This window comes from Phoca vitulina, unplaced genomic scaffold (assembly GCF_004348235.1).
Source record: "Phoca vitulina isolate PV1807 unplaced genomic scaffold, GSC_HSeal_1.0 scaffold2, whole genome shotgun sequence".
NCBI lineage: Eukaryota > Metazoa > Chordata > Mammalia > Carnivora > Phocidae > Phoca > Phoca vitulina.
Window position 1 is genome coordinate 66480470 of NW_022589705.1, and position 17719 is coordinate 66498188.

At 56.1% G+C, this 17719-nt stretch overlaps 3 protein-coding genes across 6 annotated transcripts in view; 1 reads left to right on the forward strand and 2 right to left on the reverse strand.

Annotated features, from left to right (window-relative positions):
• Nucleotides 1-4127, reverse strand: part of BTBD19 (BTB domain containing 19) — a 4935-nt gene extending 808 nt beyond the window's left edge. Inside the window, exons 1-8 of one of the 4 annotated variants that reach the window (XM_032416984.1) lie at nucleotides 3761-4127; nucleotides 2261-2474; nucleotides 2107-2160; nucleotides 1711-1763; nucleotides 696-755; nucleotides 528-596; nucleotides 319-450; nucleotides 71-196 (exon numbers count right to left, since the gene is read on the reverse strand). In XM_032416984.1, the coding sequence (XP_032272875.1) occupies nucleotides 71-196; nucleotides 319-450; nucleotides 528-596; nucleotides 696-755; nucleotides 1711-1763; nucleotides 2107-2160; nucleotides 2261-2405 (639 nt within the window). In that variant the 5' untranslated portion in view covers nucleotides 2406-2474; nucleotides 3761-4127. Of the gene's footprint in view, nucleotides 1-70; nucleotides 197-318; nucleotides 451-527; nucleotides 597-695; nucleotides 756-1710; nucleotides 1764-2106; nucleotides 2161-2260; nucleotides 2861-3760 lie in introns of those variants that run through there. The other 3 variants (XM_032416976.1, XM_032416993.1, XM_032417001.1) reach the window with 3 other exon arrangements.
• Nucleotides 4128-6152: 2025 nt separating this feature from the next.
• On the forward strand, nucleotides 6153-6839 carry TCTEX1D4 (Tctex1 domain containing 4). The gene has a single exon (XM_032417014.1). The coding sequence runs from the start codon at nucleotides 6210-6212 to the stop codon at nucleotides 6837-6839; it is 630 nt and encodes a 209-aa protein (XP_032272905.1). The 5' UTR covers nucleotides 6153-6209.
• Nucleotides 6840-6850: 11 nt separating this feature from the next.
• Nucleotides 6851-11999, reverse strand: PLK3 (polo like kinase 3). Its single transcript, XM_032417029.1, has 15 exons — nucleotides 11493-11999; nucleotides 11173-11280; nucleotides 10968-11084; nucleotides 10697-10826; nucleotides 10528-10615; nucleotides 9642-9737; nucleotides 9354-9552; nucleotides 9114-9237; nucleotides 8837-8928; nucleotides 8503-8596; nucleotides 8283-8366; nucleotides 8027-8189; nucleotides 7771-7900; nucleotides 7488-7601; nucleotides 6851-7378 (listed from the first exon to the last, which is right to left on the reverse strand). The coding sequence occupies exons 1-15, from the start codon at nucleotides 11856-11858 to the stop codon at nucleotides 7187-7189; spliced, it is 2097 nt and encodes a 698-aa protein (XP_032272920.1). The 5' UTR covers nucleotides 11859-11999; the 3' UTR covers nucleotides 6851-7186.
• Between the last annotated feature and the right edge of the window lie 5720 nt (nucleotides 12000-17719).

Sequence of the window (17719 nt, forward strand, 5' to 3'; positions counted from 1 at the left end):
CCCCCCCCCCCCCCCCCCCCCCCCCCCCCGGCTGCTGAGTGGATCTGAGTTTGGTTCCCCGCGTCCGCACCGGGATGAGCGGCTCCTGCTGGTTCTGCTCTTCCAGGGCGCTCAGCTCCGCCGGGGCCAGTAAGGCCAGTCTCAGCTCCCGCACCACCGGGGCCGCCACCTCGGCCACAGGCCGCTCCAGCACGGCCTGCGAACGCCAGCCCTAAGCCCGGACGGGCGGGGTACCTGCCCCGCGACCCGCTTGCCAGGTTCCTGCGCCCAAGCCTCCTTCCGCACCCCCACCGCGGGGTCCCCGTAGCCCCCGCTCACCGCGCCCACGCGCGCCCAGCTCCGGGCAGCCAGGACGAGCTCAGCCTCGTCCACACAGAGCTTGTCGCTGCGCAGCAGGGGCAGCAACGCGGGCGCCGACAGCTCCAAGAAGCCGCGGGTCCGGAGCGCCTCCTGTGGGTCCACGAATGGGTCAGGGAGGAGCAGAATGAGGTGTGAGGGTTTGGGAGTCTGAAGATGGGGAGCGATACCTGGCTGTGGGCCTCTATGAAGGCTATACAACGCTCCTGCAGCGGCCCCAGGCCAAAGGTCACGGCAACCTGGGAACAGAATGAAGGGTGTCAGGTTGGAGGCTGGAAGGCCATGTAGTGAGCCCTCCACACTGACGCCCTCCTACAAGCCTGTCCAGGAACACCCACCTGCAAGGCCTCACAAACCAGCTCCACATCCAGCACCTTCACCACAAACTCCAGGCACAGCTGGGAACAGAAATGAAAGTGGGTTGGGCCCAGGTATCTCTGCTCCAAGACCCTAGCCCCACCCCAGAAGCAGCGAGCCACCCAGACAACTAAGCAGCCACAAGCCCATCGTGACCTCCCAGACCGGGGGAGGCAAGAAATCACCAGGGGCTGAGACGTGGCAAGCCCGAAGGGACTAGAGACTAGCAGTCTGCCTTGGGTCCAGCAGTCTACCTTCTAGCACATTCCCCGATAATCAGACTAGACGAAAGCCATGTGAAAATCCACTCTCCTTTTCTCTGAGGACACTCATCTTCTTCCACTTGGACCCCTCCTGACTCAAAGTTCCTTTCGTTTTAACCAGAAACTGAATTTCGTCCATGACCTGTCCCTTTCACCCTCACATCCAGAAAAGTGCTGGGTCATGCCAGTTTCACTTCTCTCAAAGTCGTGCACCTCCCTCTTGAGCTTCCACTTCTACTCATCCCTCCTGGACTGGGGAGCCTTTCTCATCTCTCCCAATCACTTCTCCCCTTAGCTCCAAATCCTCACTCCCTTACCTAAAACCTCCAATGATAGAGGGGAGGGGGGTGGGAGGATGGGTTAGCCTGGTGATGGGTATTGAGGAGGGCACGTTCTGCATGGAGCACTGGGTGTTATGCACAAACAATGAATCATGGAACACTATATCTAAAACTAATGATGTAATGTATGGGGATTAACATAACAATAAAAAAATTTTAAAAAAAAATAAAAAAATAAAACCTCCAATGAATCTCCATGTCCTCTGGGTAAAAAAAAGTCCAAATTCTCAAAGGTCCTGCATGATCTAGCCCCTGGTACCCTCTCCAATCTCATCTGTCTCTCTCCTCCTCTCACACCCTTGGTCCAGCCACACTAAATGGCTCACTAGCTCCTTTTGTGCCTCAGTGACTAGAATGCCACCTTTCCACGCCCCCTCTGAGCAAACTCCTACCTGTTCTAACACGAATGTTTCCTCCTCCAAGAAGTCTTCCCTTCTTTTTCTCCCTGATGGCAAGACCAGAGAGACCCTCTGTAGAGTCTCGGCACCATATACCTTCATCTATCACCCTTCTTATACCCCTGGTTAAGGGTTTTCATGTGTCTCTCTCTCTTTGAAGAGCAAGGATCAAGGCTGACTTATCCTGGCAACTCCGGCATCAGCCCACATGCCCCCACAGCACACACACGGCACGCACATATCCTTTTGCACACAGGCCCACATAAATGCTGTCCATACCTCTGTGTTGGTACACGTGCCTCTGCAGGCCGGAGTGTGTGTGAGGCACGGGGTGAACTGAGCCCATGAGAGGGAAGAGAAATGAGACAGGGGCCTGCCATACAAACCCACCTCTCGCAGTTCCTCCAGCCCATACTCCACAGCCGCTGTCAGCACCTCCAGCACCTGCAGAGTGGGTGGTCGGGGGAGTGGAAGAGAGTTCCTCCTGCCCCTCCCCGCCAGCCCCACCACCGCCGCCACCCAGACGTCCGCCCAGAGGGCTCACGGAGCGGCGGCGCAGCCGGACACTGTTGGTGTACAGGAACTCCAGCACTGCCAGGAAGGCCTCCACCGGCACCGTGCTTAGCACCACGGGGCCAGGCATCCCGGGGCCCAGCTTTGGGCCCAGAAGTCGTTGGAAGAAGTTGCATCGACAGGCCAACAAGCACCGGTGGGCAAACACCTCCTGCCGTTCTTGACCGACCACAAAGCAAACATCACTGTGGGAAAGGGGAGGACAGAACCAGGGAAGAAGAGGCCGGAGTCTTGGGTACAAGCTTTAGGCTTTGCCTTTGTCCACTCTGAGCCTTCATTTCCTAATCTGTCATACAAGGGACAGGTCTCAGTCCTTCCAGCCGAAGGTCTGGGATGCACATTCCTGGATTCTAGTCCCAGCTCCACCCTATGGTGCCTCAGGCAAGTGACTTTATACCTTTGAATCTCAGGTTTCTCATCCGTGAAATGGGATAGTAATCCCAAATCCTCGGGTCTTAGAGGAGGTGGCGACGCCTGATCGCTGAGGGGGCACCAAGGCGGCTGCAAAATTGATCCTACCTACCCCTCTCCTCCCCAGCCTGGGTCTTGAGGTAAGGGAAGCTCTTCTTGGCTCCTCCTCCATAGACTGCAAACTCAGCCTTTTTCGGCCTCCTCTAGGCGGGAGGGGGTGGGGGGGCGGGGGTGCAGAGCGCACTGGCTGCAGGCAGATAGGCAGCGATACATCATCATGAGACCAGACCACATTTTCCATCTTCATAATCACTTCCGGCCCCAGCCTCTGGGCCTCCCAACAGCATAGAGGGTAGGAGGCAGGAAATGAAGCTTGAGCTTCTGGAGCCTCCTAGTCCCAGGTCCAAGGCCAGGGGTTCCCCCTACTCACACCAGACTGCTAATCCCCAAAGCAGTAGGGTTATGGGAGTCACCAACCCTTGAGGAGTCTAGCTTTCAGGCAGTGGGGACTGAAAGCTACATTCTAGTTCTGACCAGCCCTGGCCCCATATTCTATCCCTGGTTTCAGACACCACTAGCATCCTGGGCAGTGAGCCCTAGGCAGCACCCTTGAACTACTTCCTGTCTGAGACTCTGGCTCACTCAATCCCTTGAGCTTTGTTCCTCTTGTGACTCCCCAGTTCCCAGAACAGGGTCATCTGCTCCTGTGCCTCCCAGGGAGGGACTCAAGTGATATCCCATCCCTCAGGATCCAGGGGGGCAAAGGGCTCTTCTCTGCCAGGAGCTCAAGAGCCAAAAAAGGAAGGCCTTTGCCTGAAGTCACACAGCTGCTCTGGGCTCCAGCTCCCACTGCCACCCGCCCCCCCCCCACCTCTGGCTCTCAGGACATCACGGACGATGAGTGACCTGTAGTCCTTCTCCACACTTGACTTCCCCAGACTGAGTTCACCAGGGAGGAGGGTGGTCTTCCCCACCTCTTGTGTACCCAAGGCTTCCTCAGGGTGGTGGGGACCAGCAAAGCCAGTTAGGGAAAACCCACAGACAGGGCCCGCCCCCTCACCTGTATTGGGGATTGTTGAGAAGGCTCCGGAGTGCCGTGGAAAAGGGTGCAGCCTCCCCGTGCACAACCAGTCCCGGGGGCTCCATGGGGGCGGGGCAGGGGAAGAAGCAGGTAGAATAGGAGGCCTGGTGTCTCTTGGTCTGTGGGAGGCGGTAGGTGGGAAGGAGCAGGAGGCCTGGCCAGGCCTAGCAGCTGGTGTGGAGACTAGAAAGGCCTGAGAGGGAGGGGCAGGAGCTTGGGAAGCCTGTTTGCTGGGAAGCTAAAGTTTAGGGATGGGGCAGGAGAGGCCCAGGTTCCTTAAGAAGGCATCAGAGGCCAGAGGCTGGGCGAGGGGTGGGGACTCAGGGAGGGGGCCGAGAGAGGCTGAGGGTGGAGCAGACTGGACTGGGGAGGAGAGGCTGACGGCGGATGAGGCCCCAGCTGGGAGCCTGCCCAGGCGGCAGTGGGTGGGAAGCCTGTGGGTTTCCACGGAAACCGGAGCCCGGCTGGAGAGGCCCCGCCCATCTCCCACAGGCCCAGGGAAAACTTTAGCCCTCAGGGGGGCCGGAAGCTGAGTGGAGGGTCTTAGGACCCAGGCCCCTGCCTGTCTTGGGTTCAGAGTTCAAACTCCCTGCCCCTCCTACCCCTCCCCCCACATGCACACAGGGTCAGGATCAGGTTAGCCAGGCCTGGGGAACCCCCCTCAACAGGGAAATTCCTCACCCCCATGGAGTTTTCAGGGCCCAGACTGGCTTGTCTGAGAGGGGGCAATCCTGTCCCTTCCAGAGGGAGGTCAGGTGAGGTGGTGTCAGCTCTGACAGAGACGTCATGGCCTCTGGCATCCCTAAAATGCAACCCCGGTTAGGGGGGTGGCACTCTGGGCACTCAAGAGGTGTGGCCAGCTAGGGACAAGCCCCAGGGCACTTGGGTCAGCAGGGGTCAGGAGGCTGGGCTCTGGTTCACTGCCAAGTCCAGTCACCACTGTTGCACCACTGTTGCATCAGGTCGGCTCCCCCCAGCAGGGCGGATGGCCTCCCCTCCCCCCCGCACACAGCCCCGAGCTGAGGAAGTCATCCAAGCCCCAGCCCAGCTCTGCACAGGGAGCGGAAATATTTGTCCTTGTTGGGGCTGATGGGGAGACGATAGAGCCATGACGTCCTCCTTCCTGTGGGCCCAGATCCTGATCCCTCAGCAGCCACCCAAGGTCTCCCCACGTCCCAGGCTTCTGCAACTTGCTCACAACTGAAGAGCCAGCCTTCACAGGGGAGAAATGGACAGCAGCTCAAGAGCCCCGGGAGCCCCTCTCCACATCTGCCCCCTCCGGAGTCCTTGCGGTGGTAGTATGCCCTGGGTTCTAGACCCCTGTTATCCCCTTTTCCCTGATGACTCAGGTACCCCACACTCAGCACCTACTCACAGTAGTAACACATCCAGGTTAAGCCAGAGCCAGGACTGGAAGGAGGGAACCAAACAGGAGTGCCTGCCCAGTAACCCAGGGCAACTCCACAACACAGGGGGCCATTACCTTCCTGCCTGCCAGTCAGGCCAGCCGGGAGGACAAGGCTGTGGCTAGGAGAGAGTTGGGAAGCCAAAAGCTGCAGGTGACTCAGGTGCCCGTGGGAGTTTCGGAAGAGGGCATTCATCCCAGAGCTGATTCTGCAGGTAGGGCCAGAGGCCAAATTCAGAGGGCGGAAGGAGCTTCCCGAGTCACCTGCCTCCAGCCTCAGCCAGTTGTAGGGGCGATCTTTGTGTCAGCCACCCTAGAAGCACATAGGGGTGGAAGACAGCTGGATTCAGTACCCACAGGGCTAAAAGGATCTGTGGGGTTGAAGGAATTGGGTCTGTGTCTCCTGGTTAGGGGTTTGAGGCACCACAGTCTAGGCTGAGGCAAACCAAAGGCAGACTTACCTCCCCCTTCTGCTGGCAAAGTCTGGTGGAAGGGAGAATAGGAGGTGTACTTAGAGCTCACTTAGCTAACCTCCATGGTGCCCACGCGAACGTGAAGCTCAGGGGGGCAGGGGCCAACCCAAGATGATAGTCTGAGCAGCACCAATTATGTTCTTAACAGCCTTTAACGCTCGAAGCACCTAGGAATCCACGCGGCCCCGGACTATGTGATTCGCCTGTCCCCAGAACACAGGTAAGAAGGGGTTGGGGGGGCGCCTGGGTGGCTCAGTCGTTAAGCGTCTGCCTTCGGCTCAGGTCATGATCCCAGGGTCCTGGGATCGAGCCCCGCATCGGGCTCCCCGCTCAGCTGGGAGTCTGCTTCTCCCTCTCCCACTCCCCCTGCTTGTGTTCCCTCTCTGGCTGTCTTTCTCTCTGTCAAATAAATAAAATCTTTAAAAAAAAAAAAAAAAAGAAGGGGTTAGGGGGTAAAAACCCCTATCACTGAGTGAAAGACTGGATGGGGTACAACGACGGCCAGTTTAGGCCATCCTGTCCAAGTGTGGGTCTCCCAGCTGGCAGGTCCATGGCTGGCAGGTCTGTGCCCCCCGGACGCCAGGAGGAGGACACTACCAAAGACCCCGGGCTCAAACGATCACCGGTGAGGCCTCCAGGCCACCTGCCCAGTATTGATGAGGCCCGACTAGCAGGTCTGGGCCCAGCCTCGTCCTTCTCACGTCGCAACTCGCTGGCAGGACCAGGCGCAGGTCCGGGGGGTCGGCGACCATCTCTGGGCCCAGTGCCTCCTCTGGGCTCAAGGGTTAGCTTCTCCGGGTTGCCCCCGGCCCCCCTGCGTCGGGTGGCGCCCTCCTACCGCACAGAGCCTGCGCCAGGGGAGCGCTGGGAGGCCGCGCGCGTACAGCACGCCCTGGAGGCGGCGCTGGCCGCCCGGCTGTGCCATGCGTGCTACTCGGGCGCTGAGGCCGGGCCGCTGGCTCGCGAGCTGTGCGAGCTGCTGCGTGTGCGCCTGCGCGAGCTCTGTCCCCCGCGCTACAAGCTCGTGTGCAACGTGGTGCTCGGGCCGCGCGCCGGCCAGGGCGTGCACGTGGGCAGCCGCGCACTCTGGGACACCGAGCGCGACGGGCTGGCCTCCGCCGCCTTCACCAACGCCTCCCTCTTCGCCGTGGCTATGGTCCACGGGCTCTACTGCGAGTGAGGACGCCTCCAAGTTCTGCAAAATGGTTTATTATCCCAGGAGGAGGCCCTCCCTGGGGCTCAATCCCAATAAATAAGTCTGCCAATAAATAAAAGTGGTCCATAAATAACGCCCCCTAGCTGGGGACTAAGGCTCAGGCTTTTCTTGGAGAAGGGGTAGGAGGCTGCTGGGACACGCAGACTCCAACCCCAGTAAAGCTGGTCCCTGATTCCCTGGGGGATTCGGCCCAGAGCCCCCAGTGAGGCACCAAAGGGACAGGGAGGCCCACAAAGGCAAGGGCCAGAGCCTTACAGGCACAGGCCTCAGACCTGAGGCTTTAGGTCATGGCCTGCTCTGCAGGTTAGGGCCTAGGCTGGGCAGCGGTCCCGGAGCAGACGCAGAGCATAGCGGAGCCGCTGCCGCAGGGCCGGGGAGCAGCCCAGCTGGCGCAGGTGGGAAGCGAGGTAAGTACAAGCACTGCGGTTGCGGGCCACGAAAGTCACAAGCAGGGGCTCCCAGCCACTGAGGATCAGCTTGGTGTGGTCTCCGTAGAAGTTTACCTGTGCACAGAAGGGTGGCACTGTTCAGGGCCTAGGCCCCAGGTCCAGTTTCCTCCCCAGCACCATGGGTCTCCCAGACCTTCCCCCCAAGGTCAGGAGGGGTTCTCACCTGGACAGTGCCATCACTGAACAGCATGAGTAGGGCCTGATCCGTCTTGACCCACTGCAGCAGGAGTGGGGGGACAGGCACCTCCACCTCTTCCACACTGGGCAGATCTCCACCCTGGGGGCAGGAGCAGGTCACTTGTCTGGCATGAGTCACGCCCCTCCTCCTTGATGGCTCCCATAGAGGTTCAGCCTCTAGCTCTGAGCCCCCCACCCCTCCCGCCAAGGCGAAGAGGAAGGGATTAGGATGTGTTCATCCTCAATGGGCCCCACTCCAGTGCGCACACCTTCATGAGATGCTGCTCCATGTAGGAGGCAAAATACCGGAGGACGCCCAGCTGAGGCTGCAGGGCCCGAGGCACGGCCCCCACAGAGAAGGCCACGTGCTTTGTGCTGGCGGGGCTGTAGTGCACAGTCCTGGAGGAGAGGAGACGAGAGGTCAGAGGGAGCCCGGCGCCGAAGCCCGTTCCCTGGAGACCCCAGGCCCCGCAGTGCAGGAGCACACACGCGCTGGGCACAGTGGCACTCCAGAACAGCACTTACTTTCTGTTGGCTGAAAGGGCCATGTGTGTGCCGTTGTTGAAAAGCACAGCCACCCGGCGGCTGGACAGCTGATACCCAAAGCCAAATTTGTTGGAGTAGTCAACCCACTTGCTGACCCATACCAGAGGCTCCGGCTGGGCCAGGGGAGCTGGGTTCTGTTCCGCTGTCATGGAAGAGGAAGGAGTGAGGACCTGTTCCCCACCTTTCAGCCAAAGAGCTCCCAACCACCATTCACCATATCGGACCCCACCCTTACCTGGGGGCATGAAGGCCAGGCAGTTTCTCAAAGCACAGAGGGCTGACTCCACCACTGTGGCCACAGTCAGACCTTCTTCAAACCCTGAAGGGAACAGGGCACCTGGAATTAGGCATTAGTTCGCCAGGACACAGGCCATGTCTCTCTGACACTCCTTCCCTCTGGTCCCTGGTCTTAGCCCCAACAACCTCTAGCACCTCTCATCCTCTTGGCTGCTCACCATCTCCGCTGCTCGCCAATGTCCCACGGGGTGAGCTGTCTTCAGGCACTGTCTCTACCAAGCTCAGGGGGGCAGGACCAGAAGCTGCTGGAGCCTGGACGGTTGGGGAGGGGAAGGGAGTGAGATAGGCCTCAAAATCCAAATCCTCGAGAGTCCATGGCCCAGCCTTGCCCTGGCAGCCGGGGCACCCCAGGTCAGCCCCGCCTGGCTAATGAGACACAGCCAATTAGGCCACCACGAGGCCAGATGCTTCACTAGCTTCTTTTATCCCAGGCTTCCTGCAGCAGCTAGGGTGAGAGTGAGTCAGGGCACACTACCCATGTGAGTCCCTCACCTCAGGCCTGGCATCTTGATGGCCAATGGACGTCCGAGTGAGGCCGTTCACCAAACAGGAGACCTCATCCCGCTCCTCAGGATGGTTTTTACCTGGGTGGGGGAAGATACAACCCTCATATCCTGCCCACCCCCACCCCCGGGCTTCCTGCAGGGATACAGATAGGCACATGCTCTCCCCAGGGGTTCAGAGGCATTCACACTCATGCCCCCACAATATAGGTACCCAGCCCCCCTGCCACGCTCTACCCTCCACACCACTGACATTCCAGACTTACTTTTCTTCTTCCTGCCAAAGAGGCTCTTGGTAACTTTGACAAACAGGATCCTAGCTGGATTAAGGGGTATCAGGTCTGGGACTGTCACACAGCTGCTGACAGGGAGCCGGTCAGGGGTGTAGCCCTGAGGAGGGAAGTCAAGTGAGCAAAGAAGGGAGGCCCCAGGAGTCCTGTCACCTACCCCCACTGAATCCCCTGGGAACATGCAGAGTTGACTTAGATGTCTGGGGAGCCACAGACCTTGGTAAAGAAGTCATGGCGCAGGATCTGGTCAATTGAGGGGCGGTCTTGGGGCGAGGCTCGAAGGATGGCAGCCAGGAGCTGCCGGGCGGGCAGTGAGAGGCTGGCGGGCAGTGTGTAGTGAACCTGTTTGATGCAGCGATAGGTCTCCTTCAAGTCAACTGTCTCAAAGGGGGGATTCCCGCACAGCAGTGTGTACCTGAAGGGCAGAGATGAGGGCGTCAGGAGTACAGCGGAAGGTACACCCCACCCGGGGCCCCACCAGTGTACGATGACCCTGGGGCTCACATGACACAGCCCAAGGACCACACGTCTGCCTCAGGGCCGTGGCCCTGTCTCTGCAACACTTCTGGAGCCACATAGTTGGGGGTGCCACAGATGGTTCTGAAAAGGGACAGGGAGGAAGAGAGAAGAAGGTTCAGACCCAGCCTGGCTAGCCCCCCCCTTCCCTGCCCCCACTGTGAGTCCAGACAAAGCAGCTGCCTGTCACCAAAGGCAAGAGAACTCCTGCTTGTCCTGGGACAATGGATGCTGGGGATGGCAGCTGAGTCCCCGCCCACCCGCCTGGCCCAGCTGCTCAGCTGCTCGGCAGGACAGGGGAGGCCTTGACCCCCACCCCAGCCCCCTCCTCCAAGGTTAGCAGAGGGTCCATCATGGATCCTTTCCTCAGTCAGTCCCCCACTCCCGTCTGTCAGATACCCATACAGGCTGTCACCTCCTACGGTCTGTGCCACACACAAACCAACACCAGCTGTCCTATTCCCCCAAACACTCATCGGCCACACATGCTATCTGTTGTCACTCACACCCAGTCATCGTGGCCACAGCAGGGGCTTCTTACACAGGGTGTCATGTCCTGCCATTCCCACACACATGGTTTATGTCCCCTTCCCCCATCCACACATAGGATCAGGTCCAACATCTCCGAGAATCCTTACACCCCCATCTGTCTCAGGGACTCAAACACCAACAGGACCCTCAGCCTTTCCACCAGTCCCTGTAACTCCAGCTGCCACCTCCACCTTCCCCCCCACACACAAACAACCCATCATCCCTTTCCTATCTATCACACACACACATCAGGCAGTCATCATGCCTCCCACATACATAACTCACTGTCACGCACGTCATCGTGTCACACAGACCATGGCCACCCCTCTCCTCAAACACTCACTTCTTCCTATGTTCCGGGGGTTCCAACCGGGTTGCCAGCCCAAAGTCCCCCATCTTCAGTTCCATGTTCTCAGTGATAAAAAAATTCCCTGAATGGGGGCAGAGAGGTGTGTCAGAGTCCTTTCTCTCTGCCGCCCCAACCCCCAATCCTGCTGGCCCAGGAGTCTCACCCAGCTTGAGGTCTCGATGCAGGATGCCCCGCTGGTGCAAGTACTTGAGTCCGGAAAGGATCTGGCGCAGGTAGTAACGCACCTCTGGCTCCAACAGAGTGTGCCGAGCCTTCCAGATGTGGGCCAGGGACTGCAGAGAGCCACCACTTCAGCCCCTGATCCACCCTCTCTGACCCTCCCTCCATCTGCGCTCACCGAGGAAGAGACAGGGCTCCAGCTTTGGGTCTTAAGGGCCCCTTTTCCCTCTCCCACTCTCACAGTCATCGCTCACCTTTCGGCTGCAGAGTTCCAGGAAAATGTATATGTTGTCAGCATCCTCAAAGTGGTGCGAGAAACGCACGATGTGGCGGTGCTGCAGGCCGCGGTGCAGCTCAATCTCGTTTAGGATCTGCAATGGGGGCGCGGGGTGGTCATCCCTCAAGGGCTCCCTCACCACTTTCCCCACCCCACCCCTGGTCCGCTGGGCCCGGGCCCACCTTCTCGCGCTGATGCGGCTTGGTGATGCGGCTCTGTGAGATGACTTTGACCGCGTAGGCGTTGCCGGTCTCTGTGTCAGTGGCCTCATAGCAGCGGGCAAAGCCCCCCTATGGGGAGGGAGCATCAGGCAGAGCGCTCCAGGACAGCCAAGTCTGGCCCGCAGACGTCCCCGCGCCGAGGACAAGCGTCCCCGCGCCGAGGACAAGCGTCCCCGCGTCCCCGCGCCTGGGGCAAGCGCCCCCGCCCCACCCGGCGCGGTCAAGGAGGTCAGCAGGGACCCCCCTCCTCCCCTCGCTAGCACACCACCCCACCAGTTCACCTTGCCCAACAGGCGGCCTTTGAAGTAGGTGCGACCGCTGCGCGGGTCGGTGATAAGGCGCCCCGGGTCCGTGGCCGGTGGCCCAGCCAGCATCTCCAGCTCAGGTCCCGGCATGGCACTCCCAGGCGGCCCGGGCCCGGCAGGGGGCGCGGGCGGGGCGGCCGCACGCGGAAAAGGGCGCGGGGATAGGAAGCCGGCGGCGGGCTCCATGCAGGCGGTGCGTTGCAGCGCGGGCCCGGCTTGTTTCGGTTCCGCCCCGCCCGGGCACCGCGTGGCGCTGCGGGGATCTGCTACGCTGCGCTCGCGCCCGAGGGAGCCCGGCGTTTTTATCAATGAACGCCTGTCTCCTCCCCGGCGCCTCGTCATTAAGAGCCCGCCCCCTTCCAGGCGGTGAGTCACCTAGAAGCCACGCCCCTCCTCGGGCCTTACGTCACCGAGAAGCTCCTCCTCCCACTCAACGCAAGTCCAGGCCCAGCCTCCCACCCACGCCTTAAAGAGCAAGCGTGCTGGTAGTCACCATGCGGGTGCGACCAGAATGTAGGGGTCAGCCGTTTCTCCGTACCCCTCTCCCTACGCCCTGGTGACCAAGAGTCCCGTTCATGGGGGTCTCTTTCTTTCCCCATCTTTCGGGGCTTTTTCTGAAGTCTGAGTGGAGCTGGGTATCAGGGGAGTCTCCCCAAGCAACTAGATAGACCAGCGATCCTGGCGGGAAGGGAGAGGCAGGGGCGGCGCTCGCTTTCGCCAGGTGGCGTCACCAACACTTCCTTTTAAGTGCGCGAGATCTAACCCCTGGTCCCGTGCCCTCGGCCAGAGCCCCCGGGCCCAGCGTGGAACTACCCCCTTTAGGGCTTGGGAAGAATTGCACACTCCTGAGCCTGGCTTGGGACGGGCGGGGGCGGGTGGAGGAGGGGGAGGCTGCCACGCTGAAGTTTTGGGGTCAGACAGACCAGCATTCAAGGTTTTTACCACGTGCCTCGTCGTATCCTCTGTTACCCTCCTCCACAACCTTGAGAGTTAGATCTCGGGTTCTGGCGGGATCCCCTATTCCCTTTCCCTGAAAACACCTACTGCTTGAGTCATCAGTCAGAAGGCCAGAAAGTGAAGAATGGGAATTAGGATTTTCTCAAATCTAGTGCCAGACAGTTGGGCAGGTGGTCCTGGGGCCATGTGGACCGCTAGACCCCTAGTTCATGCCCACCCTTCCCAGGGCCAGGAACAGAGAGGTAGGGGTCTTAACCCCTCTGGAGTGTTTGTCCCAGTTATCACAGGCCTCTCCCCCTGGCCTTGTCCTCACCTCTCTGCCCTCACTCTGTTCCATTCAATCAATTATTAAGCCAGTCAGGCCTCCAAGATCTATTGAGAGTACCCGCTAAGTGCCAAGCACTGGCTGAACGAGGCTGCTCAAGGTTGCAGCCCTCATTTAGTCCACACTCTGCTCCTTGGAAACAGACAATAGGCAGGTATAGGAACAAGGTCATCGCAGGCTTTGGAAAAGTGCTATAAAGGAAGTCAACAGAAGAGTAACCAAAGAGCTTGCTTTAGAGAGAGTAGCCAGGAGAGTCAACAAATATTGATTAGAACCTAATTCCTGTCAGTTTTATCTCCCCAAAGCTAAAAATCTCTGTGAAGTACCCACTTCCCTCCATCTTCCCCTCACAGCTTAATCTGAGTTGTAGTCGCTCCCGTCGGGATTACTGATCATTGCCACAGCACCTTGCTGTTCTCACCGCCTTCACTGTCATCTCTGTTGCATCCTCCCTCCATGTTGCCCGCCCCAGGCCCTCTAACCTCACCCTTCATGGCCACTGATGGGAGAAACCAAACAGCCTGGAATGGGGATAATGCCTAATAGCTCAGACGGGGGGGGGGGGGGGGGGGGGGGGGGGGGGGGGTGAGGGAGTGGGGGTGCTTAAGTGCCATAGTCAGGAGTTTGGTTTTTATCCTACAAGTCAACAGTTTTCCACTGGGGAGATGGTAGTGGTGGGGCCAGAAAGGACAGATCTACAGGGAAAATGAGGCTGAAGCATGTGTAGTTTGAAAAGGCATATTTGAGTTTGCAATTTTATATTTGGAAAATAAAGCAAAATATCTTCCTATTAGTTTGGTAGGGCTGCCATAACAAAATACTACACCACTAGGTGGCTTACACAACAGAAATGTATTTTCTCATAGTTCTGAAGGCTGGAAGTCCAAGCTCAAGGCATTGACAAGGTTGATTCTGTTAAAAAGAAAACCACAGGCCTCAAATGGCGTTACTTGGGCCAGGCCACGTCACCAAGCCAGGGCTTAATACCTGATCTAATTTCCACCACCAGTTTCCACCACCCCACCACCCTGGAAATATCAATCTTAACCCTCAATCCCCCAAAGAAAGAAAGGTGATCTGCATGATAAGACCCCCTGCTCTTCCTCCTAAGGGAAAGTGACCTTGCCTGAAACAATCCTTTTATTTTGCTTCTAACTTTCCTGTCCCAAGCTCCTTCCTATAAAAACTTTTCATTTTGAACAAACTCCTCAGATCCCTCCTCAACTTGCTAGATGGGATTCATGACTCATTTAATAAAGCCAATTAGGTCTTCAAATTTACTTACTCGAATTTTCCTTTTTAAGATTTTATTTATTTTAGGGGCGCCTGGGTGGCTCAGTCGTTAAGCGTCTGCCTTCGGCTCAGGTCATGATCCCAGGGTCCTGGGATCGAGTCCCGCATCGGGCTCCCTGCTCAGTGGGAAGCCTGCTCCTCCCTCTCCCTCTGCCGTTCACTCCCCCTGCTTATGCACTCTTTCTCTCTCTCTCACTCTCTCTCAAATAAATAAATAAAATCTTAAAGATTTATTTTAGAGAGAGAGCGCTCGCACTTCAGTAGGGGGGGGGGGGGGGGGGGCAGAGAGGGAGGGAGGGGGCTCAATCCCACAACTTTGAAACCATGACCCGAACCAAAATCAAGAGTCAGAGGCTCAACCGACTGAGCCACCCAGGCGCCCCTGAATTTTGTTTTTTTGTTTTGAAGATTTTATTTATTGGGGCGCCTGGGTGGCTCAGTCGTTAAGCGTCTGCCTTTGGCTCAGGTCATGATCCCAAGGTCCTGGGATCAAGCTGGCCTCGGGGTCCCTGCTCGGCGGGAGGCCTGCTTCTCCCTCTCCCACTCCCCCTGCTTGTGTTTCCTCTCTCACTGTGTCTCTCTGTCAAAAAAATAAATAAAATCTTTAAAAAAAAAAAAAGATTTTATTTATTTATTTGACAGAGAGGAGAGAGAGGGGGAGAACAAACAGGGAGAGCAGCAGAGGGAGAGGGAGAATCAGGCTTCCTGTGGAGCAGGGAGCCCCACACGGGGCTCAATCCCAGGACCCTGAGATCATGACCCAAGCCAAAGGCAGATGCTTAATGACTGAACCACCCAGGTGTCCCTGAATTTTGTTTTTTAACAATTTCTTCTGAGGTCTCTCTCTTGGTTTGTAGATGGTGGTCCTCTACCTTTGAGTTCACATGATCTTTCTTTTTTTAATTTAAGTATAATTGACATACATGTTATATTAGTTTCAGGTATACAACATGGATTCGACAATTCTACACATTACTCAGTGCTCACCACCCTAAGTGTAGTCACCATGTGTCACCATACAACATTATTGTAATATTGACTACATTCCCTATGGTGTACTTTTAATCTCCATCTGTGTGACTTATTTTATAACTGGAAATTTGTCCTTTTTTTTTAGATTTTATTTATTTACTTGTCAGAGAGAGAGCACACACAAGCAGGGGGAGTGGCAGGCAGAGGGAGAAGCAGGCTCTCCACTGAGCAAGAAGCCCCATGTGGGACTTGATCCCAGGACCCTGGGATCATGATCTGAGCTGAAGGCAGACACTTAACTGACTGAGCCACCCAGGCGTCCCGAAATTTGTACCTCTTAATCCCCTTTATCTACATGATCTTTTTCTCTGTGTGTCCTAATCTCTTCTTCTCATAAAAACACAAGTTGAGCGTCTGCCTTCAGCTCAGGTCATGATCTCAGGGTCCTGGGATTGAGCCCCGTGTGTTAGGCTCCCTGCTCAGTGAGGAACCTGCTTCTCCCTCTCCCTCTGCCACCCCTTTGTGCGAGTGCTCTCTCTCTCTCTCTTTTTTTTTTAAGATTTTATTTATTTATTTGACACAGAAAGAGATAGCGAGAGAGGGAACACAAGCAGGGGGAGTGGGAGAGGGAGAAGCAGGCTCCCCGCTGAGCAGGGAGCTTGATGCGGGGCTCGATCCCAGAACCCTGGGATCATGACCTGAGCCGAAGGCAGACGTTTAACGACTGAGCCACCCAGGTGCCCCCCTCTCTCTCTCTCGTGCACGCACCCGTGTGCTCTCTCTCAACTAAATAAATAAAATCTTAAAACAAAAAACAAAAACACCAGTTGAATCAGACTAGGGTCCACCTAACAGCTTCGTTTTAACTTACTTACCTCTTTAAAGGTTCAGTCTCCAAATACAGTCACATTCTAAAGTACTGGGGGTTAAGACTTTGTACAGAAGTCAAAACCTTACCTCCACCCATCTTAGGTCTTCAGGTGAAACTCTTCAATAAAAACATTAACGAAAGAAAAACAAACACAAGTTTATTAACATGTATAACTTGTGCATGGAAGAATGGGAGATAACCAGGGAAAAATGAGTAACTCTCTCATCCAGCTTAGAATTCAGGCTTAAATACCATCTTAATAGGGAAAAGGGAAGGGAAATATAAGCCTCTTAAGGAAAAGTAAATGATTTCTAGAAAAGATAAATGGACCCTTAGAAGAATGGATGGGAGATATGATAATTTGTGCCCAAGTTTGTCTGGATGTGCTATAGACTTCTAGTTTCCTCTCCTGTGATGTGAGAAGAAACTCCCAGGAAGGGCATTTATGCCCATCGAGTCCTTTTAGAGATCCATCTTTAGGCAGATAAGGGGAGTTCAGAGAAGGCCTCTCCCTGCATTTGCTGTTTTTCAAGTACCTACAGTTCAAAATAGTCAATATGCGAAAGTGGCATATTGGGTGCCATATTCTGTTACCCTTCACTGTCTTCTCCCCTTGGGAGGTTAACAAGATTTTTGAGCCCTCCTCCAGAAACCAGGAAACCAGGAGGAAATCCTCCTGAATGGTGTCACTAAAGGGCCTGGCCTCCTCTGCCTCCTCCCTCAGTGTAACATATGCTGCCATGAATGACCTTATGCACCTGCCAAGCACCAGGCACTGGGCTAAGCATTTATACTATTGACTGCTCACAGTAGCTTTATGATGTGGATGTGATTATTATTCCCATTTCACAGATGAAGAAACTGAGGCTCAAGGGATTAAGCTGTTCGCTCAAAGTCACATGCAGCTATCAAGGGTTAGAGTTAAGTTCTGAACCCAAGATGTCTGACTCCACTATTCACCACTGCCTGACTTTTCTGGAGGTCACAGTTTCTCTGTCCTTGAACCTATCCTCCTTCTACACTGCTCCATGTCTCCATGTCCCTGTTATTAATGCTCTTTCTCCTCCCCCACCCCAAGAATCTCACAATCTCTGCCCAAGCTGAGGTTTTTCAGAGTTCTCTGGGTCTCCATCCCCCAGAGGATGCTGTCAGGGTCTGCTGCGCCTAGTTGAGCATGTGTCCCACATTCCTTGCCCCCTTGGCAGCTCAGAGTCAGAATCTCTCTCTCTCTCTCTCTCTCTTTTTATTTATTTATTTATTTTTAAGATTTTTATTTATTTATTTGACAGAGAGAGAGAGACAGCGAGAGAGGGAATACAAGCAGGGGGAGTGAGAGAGGGAGAAGCAGGCTTCCCACGGAGCAGGGAGCCCAATGTGGGGCTTGATCCCAGGACCCTGGGATCATAACCTGAGCCAAAGGCAGACGCTTAACGACTGAGCCACCCAGGCGCCCCCTCTCTCTCTTTTTAAAGATTTTTCTGTATTTCTTTTTTTTTTTTTTTTTAAGATTTTTATTTATTTATTTGAGAGAGAGAGAATGAGAGAGAGTGAGTACATGAGAGGGGGGAGGGTCAGAGGGAGAAGCAGACTCCCCGCCGAGCAGGGAGCCCGATGCGGGACTTGATCCAGGGACTCCAGGATCATGACCTGAGCCGAAGGCAGTCGCCTAACCAACTGAGCCACCCAGGCGCCCGATTTTTCTGTATTTCTTTCTTGCTCTCTCTGAAAGGAAGAAAGAAAAGAAAGAAAGAAAGAAAGAAAGAAAGAAAGAAAGAAAGAAAGAAA